This window comes from Muscardinus avellanarius, assembly GCF_963383645.1.
Source record: "Muscardinus avellanarius genome assembly, chromosome: 11".
Lineage (NCBI taxonomy): Eukaryota > Metazoa > Chordata > Mammalia > Rodentia > Gliridae > Muscardinus > Muscardinus avellanarius.
This window is the reverse complement of record NC_137797.1, coordinates 14754226-14782176: the sequence shown is the minus strand read 5'-3', so window position 1 is coordinate 14782176 and position 27951 is coordinate 14754226. Positions and strand designations below refer to the sequence as shown.

General features: G+C 45.6%; 1 protein-coding gene across 3 annotated transcripts in view; it reads right to left on the bottom strand.

Moving 5' to 3' along the window:
- LARGE1 (LARGE xylosyl- and glucuronyltransferase 1) overlaps window positions 1-27951 on the bottom strand; it is a gene marked incomplete at both ends in the record, with an annotated part of 407629 nt that overhangs the window by 202501 nt on the left and 177177 nt on the right. For all 3 annotated transcript variants that reach the window (XM_080706528.1, XM_080706526.1, XM_080706527.1), the window contains one exon: window positions 27033-27204. In XM_080706528.1, coding sequence (XP_080562654.1) covers window positions 27033-27204 — 172 coding nt within the window. The remainder of the gene's footprint in view (window positions 1-27032; window positions 27205-27951) is intronic.

Genomic DNA, 27951 nt, shown 5'->3' with positions numbered 1-27951 from the left:
TTTCTTTGCCTGGTCTCTGTTGCGCCCCCTTATTTTAAACTTGTCAAAACTGATCCCTAATTTTTTATGTTTATTTGGTAACAGGGTCTCATTATGTTATCAAGTACTGGCCTTATATCCGTGATCCTTCTGTCTCAGCCTCCCAAATATTGGGATTATCAGTGTGTGCACCCTGCTCAACTCATCTTTTAACATTAAAGTTTTTCCTCCAATGCCTATGGCATCTTCATACCACATGCAAGTGAAGTGCTGTAAATGGGTGGGCAGCTGGGAGTCTGACAGTGGGCTCCCTGACCAATAGCCTTCACTAAAGGATAAGGAAGAAAGTCCGGGCCTTTTCCTGGGTCCATCCATCAGGGTCCAGCCAATGAGAAACTTGCCCACAGCAACCTTAATCAGCAGCTGCTACTGAGGGATGGGAAGCTGAGGGGAGCTGGGACCTCCCACAGTGGCAACTGCAAGTGCTGCCCACCTTTCCTAGGGCCTGGGCAACAGAGGGAAAGGATCAGGATGATTAGAATGGCGGAACTTGGAAGAGGGATCCTGGGACAGGAATCTAGTCCTCCGAGGAGGGGCTGCCTTTGCTCTTCCCGCCTGCAGCTAAAGCCAGTGGCAAAACCAGGTAAGCAAGCTCTGCGGGGCAACTCTGAAATAAAGCAGGAAACAGAGAAGCAGGAGGAGGCCTTTCCTCCTCTGTTGCCTCAGTCTCCCCCAGCAGCCCTATCTACAGAATCTCACAGGTGCTGCTGGAAATGTTGGAATGTTAGCACAGTCCCCAGACTCCATAGCAGAGGCCAGAAGCATAGGCTGGCATCTAACCTGGAATGGGTACAGTGGGGTATCACAAACATCTGCGTCAGCATCTCAGACTCACAGTTGTTTCCCCAGAAAGGCATCGCACAATTTCTTATCTGGAAAATAGGAAAGTGGCCTTGAGTCTCCTGAGTAGATGAGAGGGCTGCTGAGGCGGTCTTCTCTTTCAGGGTAGAAACTTTCTGTTCATCTCATTCTTACCCTGCAACCCTATCTACGTACAAAGAGCTGTGTTCCAAATTGTGTTGATGCAGGATGGCTGAGAGAAAGCCTCCGGCAGTGTGCAGGGTCGAAGAGGAACACCTTCTCGATTACTGGGCCTGGAGGCGGGGTTGGCGGTCTAACTGGTTCTCATGCAGACTATGGGCAAAGCCTCTCAGAGAGACCTCCTAGGATCCCCCTCACACAGTGCTCGCGTGAGGATACCCGGAGCCACACACTGCGGAGCCTGTGTGGGTGCAGCCAGCCAAACAGCCCACGCCTTGTTGGACAGCAGAGTCCCTGCTCGGTGATGCTGGCCCCCTCCCCAGCTGCACTTCAGCTCCCAAATGTGCCGTCATCCCTTGTCTGCCATCTTCTCCTTTCTGCTACTTTTGTCTTTGTGAACTTAAAGCTTTTTTTTTTTTTTTTTTAATTCCCTTGCCATCTTGGTGGACTTGGAGAGGGCTTGGAGACAACCCCATGTGTTTGAGCTACTATGTTTCATAACTCATGTTTTAAAAAGGATGCAAGGGTCATTTCAAGCTCACGTGCTAACCAGATCCGTCCCGCGCACCATCCCCCTGCAAGATCTGCAAGCTGACCCCACGCTGTACTCTGAATGAGGGAAAACCAGGCTAATTTGGGCCATTTCGTTTGGAATGAGAAGGCAGAACAAATTAATGGTAGAGAAGAGACTATCTGAGGACAGTGTGCAGCTGTTCTCTGGCTCCAGGAGCAGAACTGAAAGGCATGAGCAAGACTGTGGCAAGAGAGGGATTTTAACTGGATGGGAAGAATCGTCCCTCACCGGGATGGCCCCCCCTCCTGAAATTTCTCCCTCTAAAAATAGCCCTCCTGAGTATTTGTGACTTAGAATTTCCAAATGTCCCAGAGCAAGCATTTAATTGTTTATTAATTAATTAGAGACAGCTTAACATGCTGGACACCGTGGCAGTGATAGGGAGAGAGTGCTCAGCCAGAAACATCAACTAGCACTTTCAGTAGAACCTAAATCTGATCCAGAACTACCTCTCGACTTATCTTTTTCTACTTCTCTACATAAATCCGGCCTCTCCTGTACCAGGTGCTGGCTAAGCCCCGTGTTTAAGTAAGCATAGCCACCATTACCGTAAGCAGGCTTACCTATGAGGCTGCTCCATCGGGCATAATTAGTTTCATCTATCCTCATTTTTACATGAAGAAACTGCATCTTAAAGAGGTAAATTCCACAGGCCAAAAGTGTGTGTTTGTTATCGCTCTTGTCACAAATTATCACAGACTCAGGGGCTCGAAGCCACACAAGTTTATTTGCCTCCAGTTCTCGAGGTCCAAAGCGGAACATCAGTCCCACTGGCTAAAGTCAGCGCGATGGCAGGGCCGGTTCCCGCTGGAGGCTCTGAAGGGAGAATCTGTTCCCTGCCCCTTTCAGCTGCAGGTGGCTGCCTGCGTTCCTTGGCTTGTGGTCCCTGCCTCCCTCTTCGAAGCCTGTTGTTCCTGCTCTTCACGCCGCTTCTCCCTGCAGCCAAGCCTCGCTGCATCTCTCTCTACCAAGAGCTATTTAGGCCTCACCTGTGTAGCACAGGATCCATCCTGTATAGCACACCCTGTGCTATGCATCTCCAGATCATTAACTTAATCACATATGCCTGTGTGCCACACAGGGAGACAGATTTGAAGGCCATGATTAAGCCTGTTACAGGTAGAAGGAGCAAGGCCAGAGATTTGGACTCCTGCCTTATGCCTCTAAGGCTGTTTGAATGCCCTGTGTGCCTTCTTCCCCTTAACTCTGGGCCTCGGCCACACCCATGGATCCCTGTGCCCCGAATATGTCCTTCAGGATCATTTTCCCATGCTTTACCAAGGCATTCCTTTCACCTAGAATTTCCTGCTACTTGGACCTTCACAAACTACTACGTAGCCTTCAAAACCCAGCTCAAGTGCTTCCCTCTGAGAAGAACCAGTCTTTCCTCTCGTATGCCTCCACTTTAGCAAACTCTCTGCCTGAGCAGAGACCACATTGCTTGGCAGGCATTTTTTCTTCTTCTCTCCCTCCTCTGTGTATACAGAAGATTCCTCAGAGCAGGAATCACATCCTTTTCTGGTGTGTTATTTATAGATTTTATGTTTAATATTACTTGATACATAGGCATTCAATACCTATTCTTGAATGGGATTGAAGCCAGTTTCAAAAACAGCAGCATTATAAAGGCAGACTGTGCAATCTCCTCTGAAGGTTAACAGAAGAAAAGAGAATACAGCCACGCTTCTTCTCCCCTCCTCCCCATCAATTTAGTGAGCCCGCGTTGAGCATTGTTCTGGCTGCTAGGAATTCAGAGCTTAAGACCGCCCGGCACCTGCCTGTGAAGTACAGAAAACACGACATATGGCACCCCCTACTATGTGCCAGCCATTGAGCCCGATCTACACACATACACTTGCTCATTTAAGTGGGGGAGCCGGAGCAGGAGGAAGCAGCCAAAATGAGATTCCCGCGACCCCTTCCGGCACACGGATTTTAGAAAATGAGTTTAGGATCTGCTGCTGATTGTGGGAGGCTTTGCTGAACCTTACAACGTTCAACACCGCTGTTAAAAACATCTTATGAGCCAGGCGTGGTGGCGCACGCTTGTAATCCCCGCGTTTGGGAGGCAGAGACAGGAGGATCGCGCAGGTTCGAAGCCAGCTGCGCGCGCTGGCTTAGGAGACCCTGTTTCCAAAATGAAAATGTAAAAATAGGTCTGGGAGTGTAGCCCGGAGGTAGAAGGGCTTCCAGGAACCCCAGTACCACCACCAAAAAAAAAAAAAAAAATCTTATGAGATCTTCCCGCCCAGCGTTTTAGACATGAGCATTTGCAACAGGTTTGGGGGTTGTGGAAATAATCTGGTGGGTCTAGACAGGCATTTTGGAAATTAAAATATATCAAGGAGAGTAGAAAAGAAAAATAAACATCCATTGACCACAAAAAGGTTAAGTGTCATTATATGGAAATATTGTTTGGGCTGTATATGTGTATATTGTGCCTGCATACATGTATGTGTCTACCTATATATGGAACACACATATGCACGTATATACATACATGTGTTTTTTTTTTTTTTTAATCACCATGCAAAATGCATTCCCTACTGTGGATATGGTCCAGAAACTGTGAAAGTACTGATGGCCATACATCGACACTTTACAGATTATAAAAGCCAGGCCTGGCCATGGAAACCTGCCAGCTCTTTTAATAAAAGGCCTGGTAGATACACTCCAAGCGCCCACAGCTTCTGTGCTTCTCACTCATTCCACTGCACTGGGAAGAGTACGATGCTCTTTTATTGAAGGAACCAGTGGGGTTCCAAGTGGCTCAATGGGGAAAATGGCCTGCGCGAATATATCTTGTTCTATTATCTAGGCTGGCCTGACAAACTCATGTGGGAGGTTCCTTTAAATGGCTCACAAGGGGATTTCCCCTTGGATTGCCACGATCAAGATCAGCATATCCAGGAATGTTCTAATTAAATTCCCCAAACCCTTACGATGTGCACTTCTGCTGACCTGAGATAAAATTCCTAGCTCTGCCCCGGCTGACCTGTGATCTCAGATGCCACACAGGGCTCAGGCCCCTCTTGGACACCACGGGCAGCAGGCCTGGTGCCCGGCTCCAGTCTCTCACCCCTGCAAAGGCCTGCACAAAATAGGAGCTCAGTAAACATTGCCACCGCACCCCCCCCTGCCTTCCACTCCCTTTCTCTTTCCATGAATATTTGCAGAGAAGTTAAAAAATAACCACATGCCAACTCCGCTAATGAGTCAAGGGGGAGGACTGCTGAGAAAATGGCCTTTCTCCTCCTTCAGCAAAAGCAACTGAGCCACGCGAACCTGCATTCTGTGCCTGGGGTGCCAAGTGGCTGGGCTTTGCCAAGCCCCCCCCACACGCTGTTTGCCGGCTGAGAGTTTGGAGTTGACTAAGTGCCAAGCCTGGCGCAGCTCTGTGTGCTCGATCCCATGACCAGCTCAGGCCTGACCTTTTCTGGTATTTATGATGTCGGATTGGATTTTGATCACTGTTTGAGCTTTTGACACAAAATAAACAGGTTGGCACTTTTCCCTGGGAGGCACAAGTGCCAGGATTTTAAGCCTGTCTCCAAATACTTCTCCCTGACATTACCCTGCCCCATGCCCCATGGCAAAAGAACCAAGATACAATGTCTCTTTTGTGGCAGTAGCCAACAGACCCTGACCCAGTAACTTGAGGACAGTGAGTCTCATCCCTGGCTGTAGTCTAGCATCATGTTGGGAGCTTTTAAAAATACGGCTGGCCAGTGCCCATGACAGAGGTTGGGATTAGGCTGCTCCAGGGTTGGCCTGGGCATCATCCACAGAGAGCTGCCCCTATGAGTCTAACTTGAAGCCAGTATCGAGGACAACTGCATTTGGGATAAAGGAAAGGAACAGAGAATACTTGATTTTTTTTTTTTTTTTTTTTGGTGGTACTGGGATTCCTGGAAACCCTTCTACCTCTGGGGTACACTCCCAGACCTATTTTTTTACTTTTTAAATTTGGAAACGGGGTCTCTTAAACTAGCACGGTTGGCTTCGAACCTGCACGATCCTACTGTCTCCGCCTCCCAAGTGCGGGGATTACAAGCGTGCGCCATCATGCCCGGCAATACTTTATCTTATTCAGTCCTCAGAGCAGCAGCCTCTGAAATTGCAGGGAAGGGGCCTGCTTTTCCTATAAAGAAACTATGTCAGGGAGAGGTTAACTGGACCACTCAGGGTCCCAGAGGAAGGCTGGGAAGTGAAGGATGTCGTGTGTGTGTGTGTGTGTGTGTGTGTGTGTGTGTGTGTGTGTGTGTGCGCGTGCGTGTGTGTGTGTGTGATATTTATTTATTTGTTTGTTTGTTTATTTATATAGAAACAAGGTCTCTCTAGGTTGCTGAGAGTCTCTCTGTATTGATGAGGCTATTCTCGAACCTGTGGACCTCCTGTTTCCAGAGTACTAGAATTATAGTCATGCATCACCATGCTCGGCTGTCTCACTTTTTGTAGCTAGGAGATTGCACCTTTGAACTCTATCTTTGGGTAAGCAGTCCCGAAGCCGTAGACTTACATGGTTCCATGGTTTCTTTATTCTTTAGAATGCCAAAGACAGGTAGAAACAGCCTAAGAACCGAGTCTAGAAGATTTAGATAGGAAAATATTAATACAGCTAAACCATTAACATCAGAAAGCATAAACATGATGTGGTGAGTGACAAAGGAAATGGTGGTGATGTGGGGTTAGGAAGGAAAAGTTAGTATACAAACAGTATTGTAATATGATCACAACCAAAAGAAAAATGTTAATCTTATACACAAGAAAGTGTCTGGCCAGGCATGGTGGCACACGCTTGTAATCCCAGCATTCAGGAGGTGCAGATCAGAGAATCACATTTTGCGGGCGGTCCCAGCTACTTAGTGAGACCCTGTTTCAAAAAATTAATAAAAAAAGACTAAAATAATAGGAATAGGGGTGTAGCTCCGGGGTAGAATGCCCCTGGGTTCCATCCCCAGTACCTTTAAAAAAAAATAAAAAAGTGTCTGAAACATTAGCATCAGTTAATTTCAGATAGTAGACATATAAAAGAATCTCACAATGGGCATGGTGGTGCACACTTGTAATCCCAGTGCTTGGGAGGCTGAGACAGGAGGATTGCACAGGTTGCTCAGCTATCAAGTGAGGCTCTCAGCAACTTAGTGAGACTCTGTTTCTAAATAAAATATAAAATAGGTCTGGGAGTATAGCCTGGAGGTAGAAAGCCTCTGGGTTCCACCTCCAGTACCATACACACACACACACACACAAAAAAAAAATCTCACTTTCTTCTTTGTGCTAATGTGTACATGAACAGTTTTTCATGACTCACATACAGTGGATCTATCCAGCGAACTTTAATGATGCCCACGGCAAAGCCATCTATATACTCTTGAAAGGGTCCAGTCAATTCTTGGTTTTGCTTCTAGAGATTAAGTTCCCACCTTATTACAATAATGCCTGCAGGGAATTTATACTTATTACCTCAGTCCTGTCCTGGCTCTCTCCTTACTGTTCTACAAAGAAAACGTCCTTCCTTCCTCCATATTAAAAACAACAAAAAAAAAGTAGAGCTGATATCATGGAATACTGAGATATATCTAAAATCCCAAGTTAAAGAAACAAGCATTTGGGGTTGAGCACCTACTGTGTACTTCTCTGGAAAGCATTAGGAGCTGGTCTGGCTGGGCATGGCCGTGTACACCTCTGATTCCAGCACTTGAAAGGCTTAGACTGGAGAATTGCAGGGTTGAGACCAGCTTTGGCAACTTAGTGAGATGCCATTTCAAGATAAAAATTTAAAGGGCTGAGGGTAGAACTCAGGGATAGAATGCCCCTGGGGGTGGGGGGAGGGAGGGAGGGAGAGAGAGGGGAGGAGGAGAGAGAGAGGGGAGAGAGAGGGAGAGAGAGGGAGAGAGAGAAACTCATCACTGTAACTGTTTTCAAGCCCATCTTTGGACAGACGGGCTAGGATCTGGCATGGATTTGGAAGCTGAATGTTGTTTTGAGATTCCCACTGGGCACTTTTCATTCTTAGGAGATGTGAGCTGTCACGGGAACCCTGTTTTGGGGGTGTTCTCATCATTTTCCTTTACTCTTGGTCTCTTCCTGCCTGGATGTGACATCAGCTATTCAAGTCCCATTTGAGGCTCTAGGAAACCTGTGATTTTCTACTTTATAGGAACAAAAAAGGGGGAAAAGTACAATAGACTCCAACGAGCCACAGGGGCTCAGGCCTAATTTTGTTTTTTCAGTAATTGATGTTTTAGCATCTACCAGGCTGGGAATGACCTTGAGAACAGAGCCAGCAGGATGAATGGGGGACAAGGACAGGGAGTGAGGGTCGTAGAGACACCCAGGGGCCCCAGTTTATGTGGTCCAGCTTTGCCTCTAATAGCGCAAACCTGGGTAAGACCCACACAACTGAAACAGACGCTGAGATTAATTAATTTAACTAATTAAATCTGTTTACTCTACAGATGATTCATTCCTTCAACAGTCAGCCAATATTGCTTATTGAACAGATAGCCCTGGGTGGGGAGGCAGAGCAACTTGCGTAAGGCCGGAGACCATAAAGCTGCACAGCTCAGTGAAGCTGTCTTGCAACCTCGTCACAGGAGTCAAAGACCTTCTGGATCTTTCTTCACTTTTGCAAGGAAAAGCACTGAACTAACTCATACTCTCCAAGCTCCCTCCCGTCTCTTCTTTGCTACTTGTGTGCACGTCAGTAGAGTCACTGCAAAATGCCCTTTGCTCTTGACTAATTCCATTTAAGACTGGAGAGAAAGTTTCTCTCTTGGCCTATCCCCTTTCACTTAGACCCGATCTGATTCATTTTTTAGTTGATCTCCCAGTAAGGCACACACCTCATCTGCTTGAATCACAGCAAGTTAATTAGACCAAACAAGGGAGAAAGCCTGGGACAGATAGCCTGAGTAGCAGGTCCTGCTTGCCCAAAGCAGTGGCCAAGTTCCCCACGGATGAGGGTATTTTGTAAAAGAGAAGATGCAGGAGATAGTTGGTTGGCTCAAATATTTTATTTCGATCACATTATTGAACATATAGGTTATGAGATCTGCCTTTTCCATATAAACAGAATAATCCTTTAAAATGCTAAAGAAAACTTACTCATGCATCAAAAACTTAACAAATATCTAGGAAAGGTCGCACACTGCTTTAGACGGTGGTGGGGAAAGCCCCCATCAATGAGGAGGCCTGAACCGACCGCTGAGAAGCCAGACAGAGATGGGGATGAGTGGACGAGAAGTCGAGAGAACATTCTGTGACTTAGAATGGGTCCTACTAGCCAGCATGCTTGCTTTGTAAGGCTGCGAGTGACAGAAACTTAAACTGACTTAAGAAATTAAGGAAAAGGGAAACATTGCTTCAAGGCACAGCTGGAACTAAGGACCGCAACACAGTGTAATCTGGAATCTGTCTCGTCTTTTTAAGCTCTCGGAACTGCTTGCGCTCACAAAGTGGCTGTGCATGGAAAAGGGGGCACAGTGGCCTCAGAGACTGCTGTCCTTAGAGAAGCCAGCTCGCAACGGTGGCCCTTGGCTGGCATCTGGGCATTGGCATTGCTGGGGGATTCCTTGGTAGTGGCTTGTCATGTCGGAAGTGCTTGTTCAAACACAATGGTTTATGCTGGATATCTACTTTTTTAATGAGCATCTGGAATTTCGGTATGTGCTATGGAGAGGGCCTATGTGAGCTGACCCCAGGAAAACTCCTGGGACCTGAGTCTGTAATACACTTCCTTGGTGGGCAGTATTTCAGTTGTGCTCACAGCACACTGTGGGGGAATGCAGTGCATGCTGCGTGGCCACAGCAAGGAGACTCTAGAAACTTGCGTTTGGTTTCTTCTGGGCTTCACTTCCATGCACCTTTTCAGATGTTGCTCTGGAGCCTGTCACTGTCATGAATGCTATCATGATTGTGATAGAACAGTCCTGGGGTCCTCTTAGCAAACCATGGAACCTCAGGTGGTCCCAGGGACCCTCTGCTGGGATCAGAATGACTGGTGGTGATCCCAGCCTCCCAGCCTCATAGGTTAGCAACTAAAGTGGAAAGAGAATACCACTAGTTCTAGTAAAACTCCTTGGCTTAATGATCATTGTTTCTGATTGGCTGAGTTTGGGTCACATGTCAACCCTGCGTTGTCTGCAGGGCTGCTGCTGGCCTGGATGGGTCAGGGCTAAATCCCTGCAGCCAGAGAAGAATTTAACACCCCCCACTTACTAATGTAATACCTGTGTAGCCCGTGAAACCAAACGGGCTGCCCACCTTTCCCCCTGCTTTCAAAAAAGGAAGCATTCTCTGTATTTGGCTAAGTGTAAGATAAGATTACTCCACAAATCCTTGTGCCTGCACCTGGGGTTATTATCCATAGGGGGTCTGTGAGCTAACGGGAGCTGCTGTCCCATTTTGCCTAGCTAGGAGGCAGCACCATGTGTAAGTAAATAAATCCTTCTGGCCTTTACTGAGTGATGGTGTCGATATCTTTGTTCTACACTTCCGGTATAAACACTAATGACAATTTGTATGACGGAGGGGGTTTTGAAATAAAGGCAGATGTTCTGCTGATGTTAGTAGAAGGAGAAGATGGATCCTGGGGAGTCAAAACAGCAAGTCTAGCACGGTGCAGAACGAGTATAGTATGTTATGGGAAAGCATTAGCTACACGTCATAAACATCGATGACCATGGTCCAAAATAAATAAATCAACAAATCACAGAGACAGAAGAGATGAAATCATCTCGCCTGAAATCCACGCTTACTGTATATTCTACACTTAAATCTGTTAACCTGGGGATCGAGGGACATCTATTCATCTTTCCTCTTCTGTAAAAAATCTCATCTAAATACTCAGGTCTAATCCTTAGACTGCATTTGATCCTGCTGCTGCACCCAACCTCTCCTGCATGAGGCAATGACCATTTCGTACTTGATCACTGACATGGCCTCCTGACTGGACTCTGTTCATGGTTCTGCGCCCTTGAGTCCATTCCCCTATCATGTAGCACAGTGATCTGTCTATACCCAAAACTGGTCTGATCAGGTTCGTCTTTAAGTCCATCAGTGGATCCCTGACACCACGAAAGCTCACATTCCTTGGCATGGCCTGGCATTCCACACCCGCCATGATCCGGCCACTCTCCAGCTGTCTCTCGCCTTCTCAACCACCTTCCCACCACCACCTGGTTATTTGTATTACATTTCTGAACACAGAGAGCCCCCGCAGTCCAGGGCGCACCAGGCTAGGCTAACTCATTTGTCTGTGCCTTGGTCTACCCTGTCCTTCATGTTTGAAGTGACTGAAAGTCTCCTTTCCCACATGGAGATCTCCAGCCAATCCACAAGAACCAATTTATCTTCATCTGTGGATGACGTCATTCCCAGTCCCCCGAGTTAATCTCTCTCCCCACGCTGGACCATTGTGCTTGTTACATGGACCCCTATTTCACACTACAGTCTGTTATTATTGTTTGCCCTTCTGAATTCCCATGCTGGTAGGTGGGCCATCTTCTCCATCCCTACAAAGGCAGTACTCACTCAGACTGACAAGGAACGGTGCTCAAAAAGCAGAGGCATGAAGCAGTGGATGAAAGAAGAGAAAGGCTGAAACTTGGAGTGTGCTACTCAACTTCTCAAAGCAATTTTTTTCTCCTTTTTTAATAAAATGGCTACTAGACTATCCATGGGTCAGACTGGTATGATAATGAAAGGAGCTTATTGTTAGAGTGTGGATTTGAAGTGTCCCCCATAATCACATGAGTGAAAGGCTTACCAGCCTTTGGTGCTACTGGGAAGAGCACAAGCCTCAGAAGATGGGGCCTCCCAGGAGAGAGTTAGGTCACTAGAGGGTATGTCCTTGATGGATACATGGCAGCCCGCCTCTTCCTCTTTTGCTTCCTGGCACGAATGGGGTGAGCACCCTTCTCTGCCACGTTGCCATCTGTGCTGTGTTGTGGCACCAGAGACCAAAACAACTAGGCCATGTAACCACGGACTGGACTGAAACCTTTGGAATCATGAGACAAGATAACTCTATTCTCCTCAGAAGTTGTTTATCTTGGCTATTTTGTCACAGCATCAGAAAGGTTTGATTAACACAAGGGTTAATGAATGTAGACAGTCTAGGCTGACTATATAGTTTCACCATACAGGAAGTTGAGTGAGTTTCCTAAAAACTGAACCAGAGTAACGTAAGATATTGATGGTAGGACAAACTGGGTTCAGGGTGTACTGAAATTCTCAGTGTTGTATTCCCAATTGCTTTGTATATCTGTTTCAAATATAGCTTATTAAAAAAATAAATTCTATCACTGACAACCAGTCCTTCTTTTCTTCCCCCGTGTAAGACGTGTGCTTCAAGGGCTACTGCCTTTGTTTATATCGTGGTATTACATAATATCAAAAATAATAATTTATTTTTTTGTGGTACAGGAGGTGGAATCCAGGGGCTATACTCCCAGACCTATTTTATGCTTTATTTGGAAACAGGATCTCATTAAGTTGCTTAGAGCCTCACTCAAGTAGCTGAGGCTGGTTTCGAACCCGTGCAATCCTGTCCAGCCTCCCAAGTGCTGGGATTACAAGCATGCGCCGCTATGCCCGGCTCTCAAAAATAAATTTTAGAAGAAGGACTACTGGCTGCATTTAGGGAGTCTTCTCTTTTATCATATAAGAATTTTGGCTGGCCTGGGGTATGACCTGTGGTCTTTTTTTTTTTTTTATGGTACATGGGGATGGAACCCAGGGGTATTCTACTTCTGAGCCACACCCCCAGCCCAACTTTTTCGTCCTTTTATTTTTACAACAGGGTCTCACTGAGTTGTGAAGGGCCTCGCTAAGTGGCTGATGCTGTCTGTGAACCGCAATCCTCCAGTCTCTGCCTTGCGAATGCTGGGATTACACGCGTGCGCCATCACGCCTGGCTACCTGTGGTCTTTTTATCTAAGCGGTAAAGAAGTGAAGCCAAAATAATCGTGCCCTCTTGGTCCCTAAGCCCATCAAACAGCAAATAAAAACACACAAATAAAACCAATCTGAGTCGTCCCCCTGCCCCATGGAGGTGGTTGTTAATGAAAAAAAAATGTATGTATATTTGCATCTAGGGAAGCATTGTGACTTAGGGTGACCGAGCTCCTATAAAAAGCCCTTCCAATCCATCTCAGTGAGGACTGCTCACACAGCTAACCTGCCCGCTGCATTCTTCCAGACAGGGGAGCTCAGCACACAGTGTTGTGAGAAAAGGAGAACAGAATATTTGTCTTCCTTGGCAGGAGACGTCCATCCTTGTCAAATACTAGATGCTATTACTAACCTATACATATGCATTTAGGAGAAAAAAATCGAGTTGTGTCCTTGTGATAGTCACACAATAGGACACACTGATTTCAGGAGTCTGCGGATGAGGAACAAAGTAATCTGAAATTCTAGCGGGTCCTAACCAAATCTGTGGTCTTTTGTGGGTCTGAATGCTTTGGAGTCTGGTTAATGCAATCATGCCTTCCCTTGGTATTGTGTATCCTCCAGGTAGAAGAGTACAAATGCATTCATCTATTTTTCTGAATGAGGGCATTCACTGCTCACTGATCAATTCCCTGTAGCTCTAGAGGAAAAATTTTCCTGTTGAAGCAAATTTTGAGGTTAGCATTGAGTGTAGAGAAGAAAGGAAAGAAAGTCGAAAGCTCCTACAGTTAAGAGTTTTAGCAAAGAGTCAATTCAGAAAGTCACTCAAAGGCATGTTCATAGTTAGTCTTCAAGTTAGGCAGTGATGATCAAGCTGGATGGGTACAGATTTCATCTGTGGCCTTGGGCCAGTCATTGTTAACCACGTAAAGCCACCATGCCATGACCACAATCATGTATTCCTTACTGACTCTACATTCATCCATCAGTAACAGTGGGTCACTACAGAAGTGGTTCTCAACAGGGAACAACTGAGTGACCTTTGGTGAAGCTAGAGAGGGTTCCCTATGTCACAGCTGTGAAGGCTGGGGGATGATGCTATGCAGCCAGGGCTCTTGTTCAACACCCTACAATTCAGACAACAGTGCCCCTTTCCCTGCTGCAAAGAATTACCCATCTTAAACCTTCAATAGCACCAAGCTGGAGAAACGCCATACTAAGCAATGATTCTCAAGCCATTGGGGGTGTGAAGGTCACTGAGGGGTGTGGTATAGGAATGGAAACTGACCTGTAAAATTTGAAAAGATACCATAGGTAACTAATACTGATGTCACCCTCCACCCTGGAAAGAGAATAAGTGCTCAAACAACAAAGGTGATTATTAGGTACTGATAAGTTTTCAGAAACTAATTAATCTAATTTGGGGCATTACTAATATAGAGCTCATTGGACCAAGATACTGGAAGAACAAACAAGAAAAATAAATTGTGTTCCTTTCTGAGCTTGTGATCCTACAGGTGGACGACGGTCTTTGTCCTCGCGAATCAATTCCACGAGCATCCATTTCTCAGCTGCAGGCACTTCTTTCATGTGCAGTGCCTTTTTTGGGTGTCATCTTCTCCCTCACTTCACCTTCCCCTAAAATGGCCAGTGATAGCCCTATCCGCTTTGCATCCACAACATCTACACCCACAGCCAGAATCTCCTTAAGGCAGCCAATAGAAGCTAAATGTTAGACAAACACTCCAGTCAAATCATTCATACTAATAATGCACAGCTCTATAAGGTTCCCAGACATATCAAGTTGTTTTTCAAAGAAAGATGAGTTAGTCACATGAATTTCTAATGGACAGAGCATTAAAGAGAAGAACTAGGGGATTTCATGCCAAGGAGATGCTCAATAAATACTTTGTGAATGTTCAAATGAGTAAGAAGAGTCTTCTAGGTAGTATGGAAGCTTCCAGGTATTTAACAAAAATAGCAATGGCACAGATATTCCAAGACCCTGTGGTCGAACAATACAACATAATCAGGGAATGGCCTGTGGAGACCCTAAGATGCTTCCCCTGAATGAATCTCTTCCTTTCCAGTCCAGAGCCCTACATACCCCCCTGCTCTCTCTTTGACTACTCAAAGATAAAAGGAAAAGCTAGGGAAATCATACTAATAAAAATAATAACGCACATTTTTCTTCATTCTAAGAGACCATTGATTGTAGGATATATCAAAACATTTTTCCAGGAGAAAAAGACCATCTGTCAAGTTGCTTTTATAAGTCACATCTCCATTTCATAAATGGTGAAATGTGAAAAACTCCATGTCCTGGAACTGAGATAATATAACAAATACCTGAAAAGTACTAGGTGAATTACATATTTTGCTCCTGAACTACTGTTACTATTGAGAAGAAGAAACTGAAATGCAAAGTACATGGGAGTGAGGGGCCTCTCACTGCCTCTAGGGCTGTCTAACTACACAGCTGGAGCTCTCCTACCTACATGCATGGCCTGCTCTTTCCAATTACAATGAAACCCCTAACTCCTACACCTCCACCAAACTCTCCCTGGGCCTCCATCTTGACAGATGTCATTTGCTACTTTTCTCTATCATAGAAAATTAGTATCATCTTCTCTAGTATCAAGAATCTCTGCCATCCTGAATCTTTAGGATTCTAGGCTGCCTCATTGTGAGGACAACACAGTGACCGAGATTAAGAACACAGCAGCAATAGTGGACGGTGCTTATCCTGTGTCCAGTATTTCATAGCAAGACCCTTCTACACAAAATCTCACATTAAACCCTGCTATGCCTTGGATGGGATTTGAGTGCCCACAAGAGTTCACTGGGATTCCTGCCATGGTCCTCAGGGAGGCTCCAGTGGGGGGGGGCTAGAAGGGAGGGCCTAGTTGGGGGGTCCTTAGGGCACTGGGGATGTGCTCTTCCCAAGGTAGTTCTGATGAGATTCCTGAGTTCTCCTAAGAGAACTATAAATGCCTGAGCCTGGCCCCCACCCCAGCTCTCTCTGCTTCTGGTTTAAGACATAATCATTTGCTCCCATACCTGCTCCCAACATTGCTATCCTAAATGTGGTGATGCAGCCAGGGGTTGGCCCTCGCCAGGGAACCTTCACTCTACTCTTTAGATTCTACACTTTCAAAACTACGTGCCAAATAATCCTCCTCTCTTTTCTCTTTCTCTTTCTTTCTTTCTTTCTTTCTTTCTTTCTTTCTTTCTTTGTTTATTTATTGTGGGTCTGGGGATGGAACCCAGGGGCATCTGACCTCGGAGCTACACCCCCTGCGCTGTTTTTTATTCTTTATTTTGAAACAGGGTCTCACTAAGTTGCAGAGGACCTCACTACGTAGCTGATACTGTCCGCGAACCACGATCCTCCAGTCTCAGCCTCCAGAATGCGGGGATTACAAGCATGTGCCATCACACCACACTTGGCCTTTTCTCTTTTTTTTCTTTTTGTTTTTTACATATATTTTTTAATTGGTGCACTGTATTCATACATCATAATGGGATAAAAAAAAAAAACTTTTGTAGACATACATGCACACATCGCCCAGTTAGCCCCTACCCGATCCCCACCCCATTCCCTCCCCATTCCTCCTTCCCATGCTTGGCTTAGTGGTTGACATCTAGTATTATAGCAATTTATCCAAAATTAACAATGCTAATCTCACATAACAGTTTCATTTGTCTGATACCAAGCTTTTGATGACTTAAAGATAACATTTCAATATTTCTTTTTGCTTTCTTTTTTACCAGAGAATATTTTTAAGCACTGGGAATTGAACCTGGGGCATTCTACCTCCAAGCTAACCCCTCAGCACTTTTTATTTTTTATTTCGGAACTGGGTCTTTTTAAGCTGCTGAGGGTCACAATAAACTAAGGCTCGCCTCCAAATATGTGATCCTCTTGTCTCAGCCTTCCAAGTCTTAGATTATAGGCATGAGCCACCACACTCAGCTTAAAAGTCTTCTCTCAATAAGTTGTTTGCCTCAGGAATTTCATTATATTAATGAAAAGATGACTAATATGCCTTTATATGGATACCCTATGATTATTATTTGTATTTCATTCATAGGAAACAGAGGTTCAGAGATGTGAAGAATGCCCTGAAGTTATAAAGATAGCCGGAAGATGCTGAGCAACCTCAAGGATTTCCCTAGCTTCTGTGCCCCACCATCACGGAAGTGGGCACGTGAATGAGGAAAGTAAATGAGGAAAACCATGTCCATGGACATGCAGTACATACAGGGCTCAGCAGCACCTTCATTTTCAGGCTCCACTGGAGGTCTTGGAACACATTCCCTATGGCTGAGTGGGGCTTCTACAATGGTCTCCTACCTCACCAATCAGATCCTCCCCACCCTCAGGTAAAGGGATCTCCTTCAAATCTGAAAATCTATGCATGTGACTCAGTGCCTGACACCCAAAACCATTTTACAGTGACTTCTGGATAAACTGAATCCAAACCTCTAAGCCCCTTCATACTTCTCCCCACCACATGCTTCACCTAGAACCATCAATGTTATTTGTCCATTACTGAACAGGTATTAATGAACTACTACTTGTTATGTTTAGACATAGAATGGCCCTTTGAAGAGCTCATAAGTTGGTGTTTAGAGTTGATATAATTGAGTCTTGAGGATTACAATCCCAGCAATGGGTGAATCCATTCTAATGGGATTACTTGGGTGGTGCCTGGTAGTCCCCTAGAGTGTGGCTGAAAGTAGGTCCCTGGGGGTGTGGGGATTCCTCCTCCTCCTCCTCCTCCTCCTCCTCCTCCTCCTCCTCCTCCTCCTCCTCCTCCTCCTCCTCCTCCTCCTCCTGCTCACTCTCTGCTATTTCCTGTCTCCATGAGGTGCAGAGCCCATGTTCTCTCCCTCTCTCTGCTGTCACCCTGAGATCTGCAATTCCTGGTCTCACATGAACTGGACCTCAAACTGTGAGAAAATAAATCTTCTTTCCTCTAGGTTATGTGGCCAGATCTTGAGATGATGGCTGTGAGGATGCTGACCGGAACACTACTATGCACCAGTGTCACACCTGATGCTGTTCTGGGAGCTGGAAGTTATCAGGGACATAACAGAGGATGCTTACCTACCGACAGAAAGGAAACAGAAGGACCAGGAGCAGCTCGGCATATCCTCCTTACAGAGTGAGATGGATGGAAAGGCATTTCAAGTTGCAGGATGAAATGGGAACCTCAGGGGAAAGTCTCACTGGAAGCTGAGATTTGAGACTTGAAGACATTTATGGCAGGGATATGGGGCAGGTCTGGGAGGCGCCTCCCAGGTGCTGGGAACATCAGAGCAGAGGAACAAAGGCAGGAGCTCGCTCTGTCTGAAATGCAAATTTAGTGTCTCCTCCAGTTTCCTCTGTACTCTTCTCTCTGGACCATAGGCCTTGGCATGCACCACTGCCGCTGGGCACAGCCCAGGAGACCAACACATCTGTATCCCTTCCTCCAGCCTTTCCCCAGCTTTCCCACACCCTTGACCCTCATGACTTTCCCTACAGTGTGTTTCTACCTCTCCCTGCATTTTTTCTTCCCAGGCACGTTTCCACACTTTCATGTAATTGTATGTTCAGATGGATCTGGAGTCGAGTGGCTATTAGAGTGGGCTTCAAGCCAGGCTCTGCCACTAACTCTTCCTAGTGACTTCAGCAAGCTACTTACAGAGATCTGTGAGGGCTGAACGCCATCGACCAGGACCTGACACCAAAACAGCTCTTAACACATGTTAGTGACATGAGGGTCCTCTTATCTACCCTTATACACCCAAGACTAGGGCTGGCTGAGGAGCTCAAGAGTTAATGATGCATGTCTGTCATCCCAGTACTTGGGAGGCTGAGATAGTAGGCTCTCAGGTTCAAAGACAGCCTCAGCAATGTAGTGAGATTCTGTTTCAAAACAAGAAAAGAACAAAAACAGGGCAGGGAGGGTAGCTTAAAGGGAGAATGCCCCTGGGTTCAATCCCCGGTAGCACACATGCACACAAATACATTAGTGAGGCCATGAAAGAATGAGAAAAGAGTGGATGGGCGAGGTGAGGAGGGAGGAGGAAAGAAGAAAAGAAGAAAAGGAAGAAAGGCGGGTAAGAAATGAGAAAGAACAGAATGCAAGAAGAAAGAAGAGGGAGGAAAAAGGAAAGAAGGGATGGAGGAAGGAGAGAAGAGAGGGAGAAAGGCGGGGTCAGGTTTCTATTCCCCTAACTTTTAAGAATCTCAGGATTAAGAGCAAGAGAAAAAATATGCGGAAGGAAACTATCATTTATTAAATAATGTACAATGCAGAACCATTATCTGACTGAACCACCAAGATAAAGCCTTTGGGGCAGTTATTAATGGATCATTCTGTCACTTAGAGAAAAACAAAAGCAAAACAAAACAAAAAAACCCACAAGCCTCTTAGAGAAGTCAAATGATTTTCCAAGGTAGGAAGAAAAGGGAGACTCACATCAAAGTTAATAGGAAAATAATTAAAACTCGATCACCAATTTTGCCAAGAATACGATCCTTGTTGTGGCCCCAGGGATTCACATGATCTGACAGGGGAACGTGAGCATCTCACAAGAGAATCAGAGTGCTGGCTTCAGACTCTGAATAGACCGCATCAGGGACAAGAGATGGGAGGAAATCAGAAGGGTATTCAATACAGGGAAGAGAACAGAGTGTGAGAGGCCACTGGAATTCTCCAAGTGGGTAATCAGCCAGGAGGCACAATGGTAAATACCAAGGAAAAACAGTAAAACCTAGTGGCAGGGAGTGGACCCTATCAATACCGGGAGGACATGAGATCTTTTTAAAACATAGTGCAGATTGAAAAGAAAGCCCCAGCCTTTCCACCAAAACGTATGATTGATGACGAAGAACACAGGCCCAGCCGTGTGCGCTTTCCCAGCTGAGTTCCAGCCTTCTGTACTGACCGCTTGCCACCCATACAGACACCGGCTACTGGTGTCATTTTAAAGCACTTTATTTGAGAATTTCTATCTTTTAAAAATTTCTGTTTTCCTTCCCTGCGGCCAAACAGTCTCTCAAGTTTAGGAACTGTCAGGAGCAGATGTGGAATAAGTGGAAATCAGTCCCTGTGAGTCCTGGGAGAGGCCACACGACATCATCCGATAATGGATGGCTTTAATCAGGGCAGCTTGAGGTGATGTGGTCGTCCTGAAAGGGTCCCTTTGATTCCTTACATACAGCTAAAAAGGGAGGAGGGGGCACAAAGAGCTTCATTTGGAGGCAGGTGAAAGAGGGGAAGGGAAGGAGTTAAAGTCAAAGGAAAAGAGAGAAATGGGATAATAGCGAGCTTGGGCGCAGGAGACAGGAGGAAGGAAGAAGGAAATGTCCAACTTGGCCTGAGCACCTCCTGAGTACCAGGATCGGCCATTCTCCTGCCAAGCCTCATCCCACTGTGGTGAGAAGATGGCAGCGTTTTCCTTCTATAGGTTTAGAGGAGGCGAGGTTGAGAGAGGTTAATGACCTCCACCAGCTCTCCATGCTGATAAGCAGGCAGACAGGCAGGGCACTGAAACCTTGCCTCTACCTTTGAAGAGCTCTTCCTTCTCCATCAATTCCATCAAAGGAGGTGGGCAGGGGCACGGCAGGAAACGAGAGCCAAAGAACTTTAAAGAGTCTTTAAAGACTCCTTTAAGGCAACTGATTATACGCCTAAAAGGTCTCCGAATATCTTTTCAAAAATAATACTTCCAGTGTTCTTCCTGTTCCAATTTTCTGTGATGTTTTTAAACATTTACAACCACCTACTGCCCCGAGGGCTTCGTGGACAAAGCTCTGAGGTAATGGAGCAGATACCCACTAATGATGCCCCTTACGCTGTCCACTCTGGCAGGAGATCTGGGGAAAATGGAACACGGGGGCCGGGCATGATGCCCTTTAGCTTACGCAGTTCTCGTGGTGACCCCATTAGCATTGTTCCTAGTGCCGTCAGGCTCGGAGAAGTCAAGAGACCTGCTGTCTCAGTCTGTCTAAGCTGCTGTAACAAGATATTCTAGAACCATTCATGTATTAACAATGTATTGCTCACAGTTCTGATGGCTGGAAAGTCCCAAGGCCACGGCACCAGCCAATTTAGTGTCTGGTGAGGGCTCTCTCTGCTTCATAGAGGATGCCTTCTAATTTCTGCCTCACCTGGCAGAAGGGCAGAGGAGCTCCCTCAGGCCTCTTTTATAAGGGTGCTAACTCTACTAATGGAGTTCTAATGACCTAGTCACCTACAGAAGGGCCACCTCTTAACATTAGCATGCTGGGGATTAGCCTTCAACATTGGGATCTGGGTGGGGGCATGTTCAGAACATGCTCAAGAATCTTGGGTGAACCCCAACATTTGCTTCCTTTAGGGCCCCATAATGAGTCCCCAGGGGGAACTCTAGGAAGCTCCAAGGGCCATTTTATAGTTCCCATTCTGGGGAGTCATGTGTTGGGCAGGACTCTGGAGCTTGAGACTCCCCTTCTCCAGTTCTGGAGAAACTACATGTTTCTGTGACTTGCATTTTGCTTCTGTTCTCTGGAGGCCAGAATCACCTTGGACTTGACCTCAGTCAGTAGGGCCACTCAGGTTCTTAATTTTATCTCTCCAAAGAGATTATTAGCTGTGTCCACAGCTTTTTCCTTAACCCCCGGAGTGTCTGATACAGCATAAGGAGGACTGAGTTTAAATGTTAGGCTACTGCTGGGCATGGTGGCACAAGCCTGTAATCTTAGTACTTGGGAGGCTGAGACAGGAGGATTACAAGTTCAAGACCAGCCTCGGTAACTTAGCCAGATACCTGGCAGAAAACACAAAATAAAAAGGGCTGGGGATGTAGCTCATTGAATCCAGGGCGCCCCTGGATTCAACCCTTGGGGACACTAAACAAAGAGTTTAAATCCTAGTTCCATACTTTAAGATCTGTGGAGCCCTGGGAAAGCTATGTTGCCTCTCGAAGCATCAGTTCCCAAATCTTTAAATGGGAACCTTTGTAATAATTGCTTCATGCCAGGCTGTGAGGCTTAAATGAGTTTACCCCTAAAATGCTTAACCGAGTGCTTGGTACAATGTATAGGCTTATTAAAACATTAGATGTGGTTAGCCCCAGTTAGTCTGTGAGGCCCTTGGATGGTACCCGGTGGTATGATATACCTGTGGTACAAAAGAGTGGGATGGTAGTGTGGCCACATCCCCCTGAAGGCCAGGCCAGCACACTGTGGCAATGTGCACCTCTCCAAGGGAGTCATTTGTCCTCAGGGATCAAAACAACATCCTTAATATTCAGCAAGAGTTTCTTCCGAAGACTTTCATATTGTGAGCATGCATTTATTATTTATGACTTCACAACCTCTTGCCTGCATTTTTACAATTGGATGTTACTCCTAGTTTTATGTGCAGTTAATGAAGGTACCCAGGGTTCTGGTGATCACTGGTCACACCTGATCTAAGTCCAGATCCCTCCTCTCATGTTGGTGAGTCTCCCCTCCTGTACCCCAGCGGGAATCCTGGCAGGCCACCCAAGGCAGCGGATAGAACGCAGACTCCAAAGACAAAGGGCTTGGGGTCAGCCGTGCCTGGGATAGCTCTCTGAGCATGGACAGTAATTTAATCTGTTTCTGGCCCAGTTTATTTTACTTTCAAGTGTACAAACAAAACTTCAATCTTGGTTCTGGGAACAGAAGCACTTAAGGAACAGTAGTTACGGTTCCTTTGCGTTACCACCTATCAGCCCACTTCCCTGCCTCTATATGAGGATGTCCACTTTGGCATCTCCAGTTTAACAAGCCTCCCACCACACCTGGGCTTCTCCGTGACCTTCACTTCCAGCCTCATCTGGCTCACCAGCGCCATCGTACCTGCTAGGCCACACCTTGGGGCCATTCTCCACACCAGAGTGACAACTTCTACCACCTGCAGTGCTCCACCTGGGTCTGAGCCAACATCCTCTCCCACCTGGGTTTCCTTGCTTCCTTCTGTCTCCTAAAGAGCAGCCAGGATGCCCCATTAAAAACAGATGATGCTTCTTCTTGAAGCCTGCCAATGGCTTCTCTGCAAGGTCCCTGCAAGACCTGGTCAGTCCCCAGCCCGCTCCTGGCCTCCAGCCTAGTCTTCCCACAGGCCTGTCCACTCAGCAAAGCGCTGGCCTGCAGTCCTCCACCCGGCACACTTGCCACGCTCCCCACACACTCTCTCTCACTCTCTCTCTCAACTTGTGGGTCTCAATGACATCTTCCTTGTGAGATCTCCCATTCACACCCTCTTTGAATAACAAAACAACCTACATATGCGAGCATCTGTTTCTCCTTTCTCTAATTTACTCTATGGCCTTAACTATCATATAATATACTATACAACTTCTTGGCTATTGTCTGTCTTCTTTCATCTAAATATAAACTCACAGGGATAGCTGGGGTTGTTTGTAATGCTCAACAATCTCAACTTGTATCAGAAAACTAGAGAGCACTGAGGAGGAGCTCAGCCAATGTGGACCGAATGTGTGAATCCCGAGTCTAGCCTTTAATGGTGCATCTCGTTCTACTACTGAGAAATAATGGGTAAGAAACCCCCCAGCAGCCGGCACAGGCTGGGTAAGGCTGGGAGGCGTTTGCCACCGAGTTGAAGTCTTGTTCCAGGGCATGTGGACACTCCCATGTGGCGCAGGAGGACTCTCAGCAGCAGATGTGAGGATGGGTCTGTGTCCTTAACACGAGGCATCTTAATAGATTCTCACCTAATCAATTAGGCACTGGGGAACCGAGTCTGTGTATGGTCTGTACACTTGAGCCACTGTGGTCCCAGACAACTAGCTGTCCTAAGACAGGGAAAAATGAACTAGGGCAAATGGCACCATTGTGGCATGAAATGTCACGCTGAAAGATGTCAAGTGCAACTGCCTTTACGAGAGGGCAATTCTCCCTCTTGAAGCAGAACATTCTACATTTATGGGCCTGTCCTAAGAGGCTTTCTTCCTGTTCCATGACCTGGTTGCTAATATAGTTTAGAAAAAAAATTAAAAAACATCCACACACACCACCACCACCACCACCACCCAAAAAATATTAAAAGCTTAAAAGAAGGGAAGAAGTTACCTAATTTATTAACCTCTGATTTTTTGCACGATGTGGAGAGCCATTAAGGCTTTCCCCTAGATTAGTGTCTCTGACTCAGCTGATTGTCCTTCACCCAGAGTCAACAAGGTTTGGGGAGAAGATCAGGTGGTGATGACATGAGGGTATTGATTAACCTATCTGTAATATACGTGTTTTGGCTTGGTCTGTATTGTATTCTGGTGGTGACAGCATGAGAATGTTGATTGACCTGTAGCTGTGTATAAATACCTCTGGAAAAACAAACCCAGCGTTGGCGCAATAAAGATGAGATTGACCCAGAAGTAGGCGTCGGCCAGGAGCTTTGGTGCAATAGAGAATACTGACCCAGACATAGTCGTCGACCCATAGGAAATATTGACCCAGAAACAGGCGTCGGCCAGTAGAGATAATAGGCTGGCGGCTCCCCCACATTAGAATTAAAAATTCTTCATCCTCACGCCTCTCTTCAGAACCTGTACTCTTGCCGGCTGGCTCTGGCAGCATGAAACTTTGGGAGGGCATGGGTAAACCTCAGATGTGTTCTATTCCATTGTTGGTAGAGAAAGATATAAAATATTCTGACTTATCTGGGTGCTTCCTGAAGGCAGGGGCCATGAGTATACAGTTTTATCTAATAATGGTATCTAATACATTTCTCTGCAGGGTGGGACCATAATAGATGCTAGAAATAAACTAATAAGAGATTGAACAGATAGAACACAGCCTATTAACTCAGTTCCTTGCAACACAAGATTCCCTGTCCTTGTCCTGACCTGGGCTCATGTACTTTGCTCAGCACTAAGAACTGCCTTGAACCTCAGGGTCCTTTAAACCCAAGCATCACAATGCCTTCCCTCCCTTCCATGGGTAATGTTGGGGTGCTTAAATCCATGATGAGTAGGGGTGTTATTGTCCACCGAACCCTACTGGCACTATGGCCAGTCCTGACTGCAACAGAATAAATGTGACTTTCCAACTACCACTCAACAATTTCTCACCAGCCTGGTGATTTTGTTGAGTTAACACTTATCCAAGGAAGAATCAGGGCTGCTGATGTAGGCTCCAGGCCGAGTTCTTCCAGAAGCTGACTGAGATAGAGGTGGTATACAGAAGGCTTAGTAGGGAGAGCTCCTGGGAATGAGAAAGGCAGGAAGCAGGGCTGGGCAGAGGGGACTTAAGGCTGAGGCAGAGTCTGGGGCAGCAGCTGCCAGGCAGGATCCTGCGCCTTCTCAATCAACCCATAACACAGGTCAGCCTGGGAAGGGAGCATGGTCTTGGGCAAAGTGACTCTCTCCTACTTAGGTTATCTCCAAAGAGGGCTGATGCTTGGAGCCTTCCTCTGTATCCAGAGCTCCAGCTGCTGGAGTAATAAGTCCTTTCTTCTCAAAGGGTACACACAGTCACCACTTTTTTTTTTTTTTTTTTTTTTTTGGTGGTACTGGGGGTAGAATCCAGGGGCTTTCTACCTCCGGGCTATACTCTCAGACCTATTTTAAATTTTATTTGGAAACAGGGTCTCACTAAGTTGCTGAGAGCCTCACTAAGAAGCTGAGGCTGGCTTCGAACCTGTGCGATCCTCCTGTCTCAGCCTCCCAAGCGTGGGCATTACAAGTGTGCGCCATCATGCCTGGCCTAACAGCCACTGCTCTTACCCAGCAAGACCCACCCCTGTGCAGCCTCCCAGCTGGCTCCTCTGCCTTGACCCAGGACAGGCGCATGGATCCTTGCTTACTCGAGTCCTTGCTTTCTAAACGAGGAGCATGGCCCTTCACCCAGTGCAGATTCAACAAAATAAGCACATCACTGGACATCAGCATTAAGACCTAAGTGAAACATGAGGTAAAAAGAAGTGGACCCAATGAGTTCGGTGTGATCAGAGCGACAGAGAAACAGCAGAAACAGCAGGAGAACTGATAAAGAGCAGAAGCCAGGCCCGTGCCTTGTGATGTCCATTCGGGGGAAAAATGCTACATCCTTCCAAGCTTCAGTTTCATTGCTAAGGAATTAAAGGGGCAGCCGTAGTAGTCTGTGAAGAACAGATGAGAGGGCTGGGACTTACTCAGTTTCAGTTTTGTTAAATGACATCTTCTGTAGTGTCCCTATTGATCTGGGAAAGGAAAGTTAATTTTGATCTTGATGAAGTAAAGTATCCCGGGGGGTCACAGTGTCACCCCCATGATTTGCTGAGCACTTTCTTCAATTAACCCTGAGCTAAGAATCTCTCAGAAGGAAGCAGACAGTGACCACAGTAGATAAGGAAATCATTGCTCTCTGATCATGAAAAGAAACACAAATCAACAGGAAAGTCCTATGATTTATGAAAAACCTCTGATTTCAAATCAGTAAGCCGGGTGTGGTGGTATTCACTTGTAATCCCAGTACTGGGGAGGCTGAGACAGGATGATCGTGGGTTCTCAGCCAATCTCAGCTACTTAGTGCGGCCTTCTGCAAATTAGTGAGACCTTGTTTCAGAAATAAAGAATAAAAAATAGGGCTGGGGCTGTAGCTTGGAGGAAGAATGTCCCTGGGTTCCATCCCCAGTACTCCAAAATAAATAAATAAATCAGTAAGCAATAGTTCACTCTCGTAGGATAAGAGGCTAAGGGAGTAAGCAGAGATTTTAAACATGATCAGAGCACAATATGACAAAGAAAAAGAAAAAATAAGAAAAAGATAATAATCTCACAAATTTCTCTCGTATTGCATTTGTCCAATATAAAGAGGAATTTCAAAAATAATGCAATTTTTAAGAAGACATTTGGGAGAGGGATATTAAAATAGCCATAAATTTGTGCTAACCTGTCCCCCCTCTCATGTATCCACACTAGACTTAAATATAACTACTGGGCTCATAATTACCCATCAAACAGTCTCATATATCTCGAAGCCATGACAAGAGCAGAAATATAGAAGAAACCAGCCAGAGTAGAAGTTTTTTTTTTTTTTAAAATCCAAACATATATAGCTCCTTAAAATAATAAACTATGGCACTAATGAAAGCAAAAGCCATAAAAACATTCCAAACACTGTAAAATCATGAATACCCATTGCTACTATCTCACAGGCTTTCTTGGCAATCAAAAATTATTTGATAAAGAGAGAAAACCAATAAATGAATAGAGTCTTTACGCAGCATATCAGCACTCAAATGATCTGCATACCAAATATACTCATTAGGTGTTTATTGGCTACAAAGTATCCTAAATTGGGTTCCTCCCATGAACATAGATCTTACCTCTTCATTTACTAAAGAAATGCAAATTCTCATTTTATTCTTAACATGTTACACGTGGAAGAAAGAGTTGATACTTAACTATACTTGTAATTCCTTATTGACTTCATTAGCATGACCTTATTGATTTGAACTCACTTAAATGAATACGATCTCCATGGCTGGTGTACTGACACATACAAAGATACCCGAAGGAGATGAGCTGCAGTTACCTTTGAACTTGTGGAACACAGCCCACAGCTCTGCAATGTCGGTCGCAAAGGTGATATCTGTGTCGAGGACGATTACTCTCTCCAGATTGGCAGGAAGAGTTTTGGTCAGGACAAGCTTCATCAGGCCGTAAATCCCAGAGTAATGTTTGTTTGGGATCCAGGAAACTTCAGACTAGACAGGACACAGCAAGAGAGGGAGTTGGAAAAGGGGGAGGGAGGAAACCGCTATGTTAATTCTTTGCTTAAACATTGCCTGTGACATAAAAAGTATTCAATGAAACTTTATTGAACAAATGAATATTTTCTTAAAGATCTATTTATATAATTTACATTTTGACACAAGTTTTTTTTTTTCTTTGAAGAAAAGGTATCTGAACCAAGGGAGAAGAAAAGCACCAGCTATGAAATAATTATCACATGCACACCCTATGGGGAGGATTTTTTAAAAACATAATTTTTGTTATTTCTCCCCCCATTGGAGAAAATGAGGGTCTGCGAAAAGAAAACACAAATGTTCAAAAATTGAACGGTACTACCTATACTTTTTGCATAGTACCTAATTTTCTTAGGTTGGTGTATTTCTTTGAATCGCTTCTGTGACATTAGAAATAACCACTTAATGTCATTTTAAAAGCTTATGCTTAGCTATATTTTTAAGGCTATAATTGAATAGGTGACTACTGGGGCCTCCTCTTTGTTCTCAGAGAAATGCACAAGGTGGAGCCTGGTCTTTATCAATGCAACACTCTTCACCTGAAAGCAATAAAGGACACACACAGGGAAGGGCGGAAATGAACAACCCAGGGACTGCTGAGATTGTAATCTTTATATGACAAGATGGAACAATCCATACCCCACCGGAATGCAGAGAGGGTAGCCACATGAGGAAGGCCACCAGGCAGGAGGAGCGGCCTTCAGC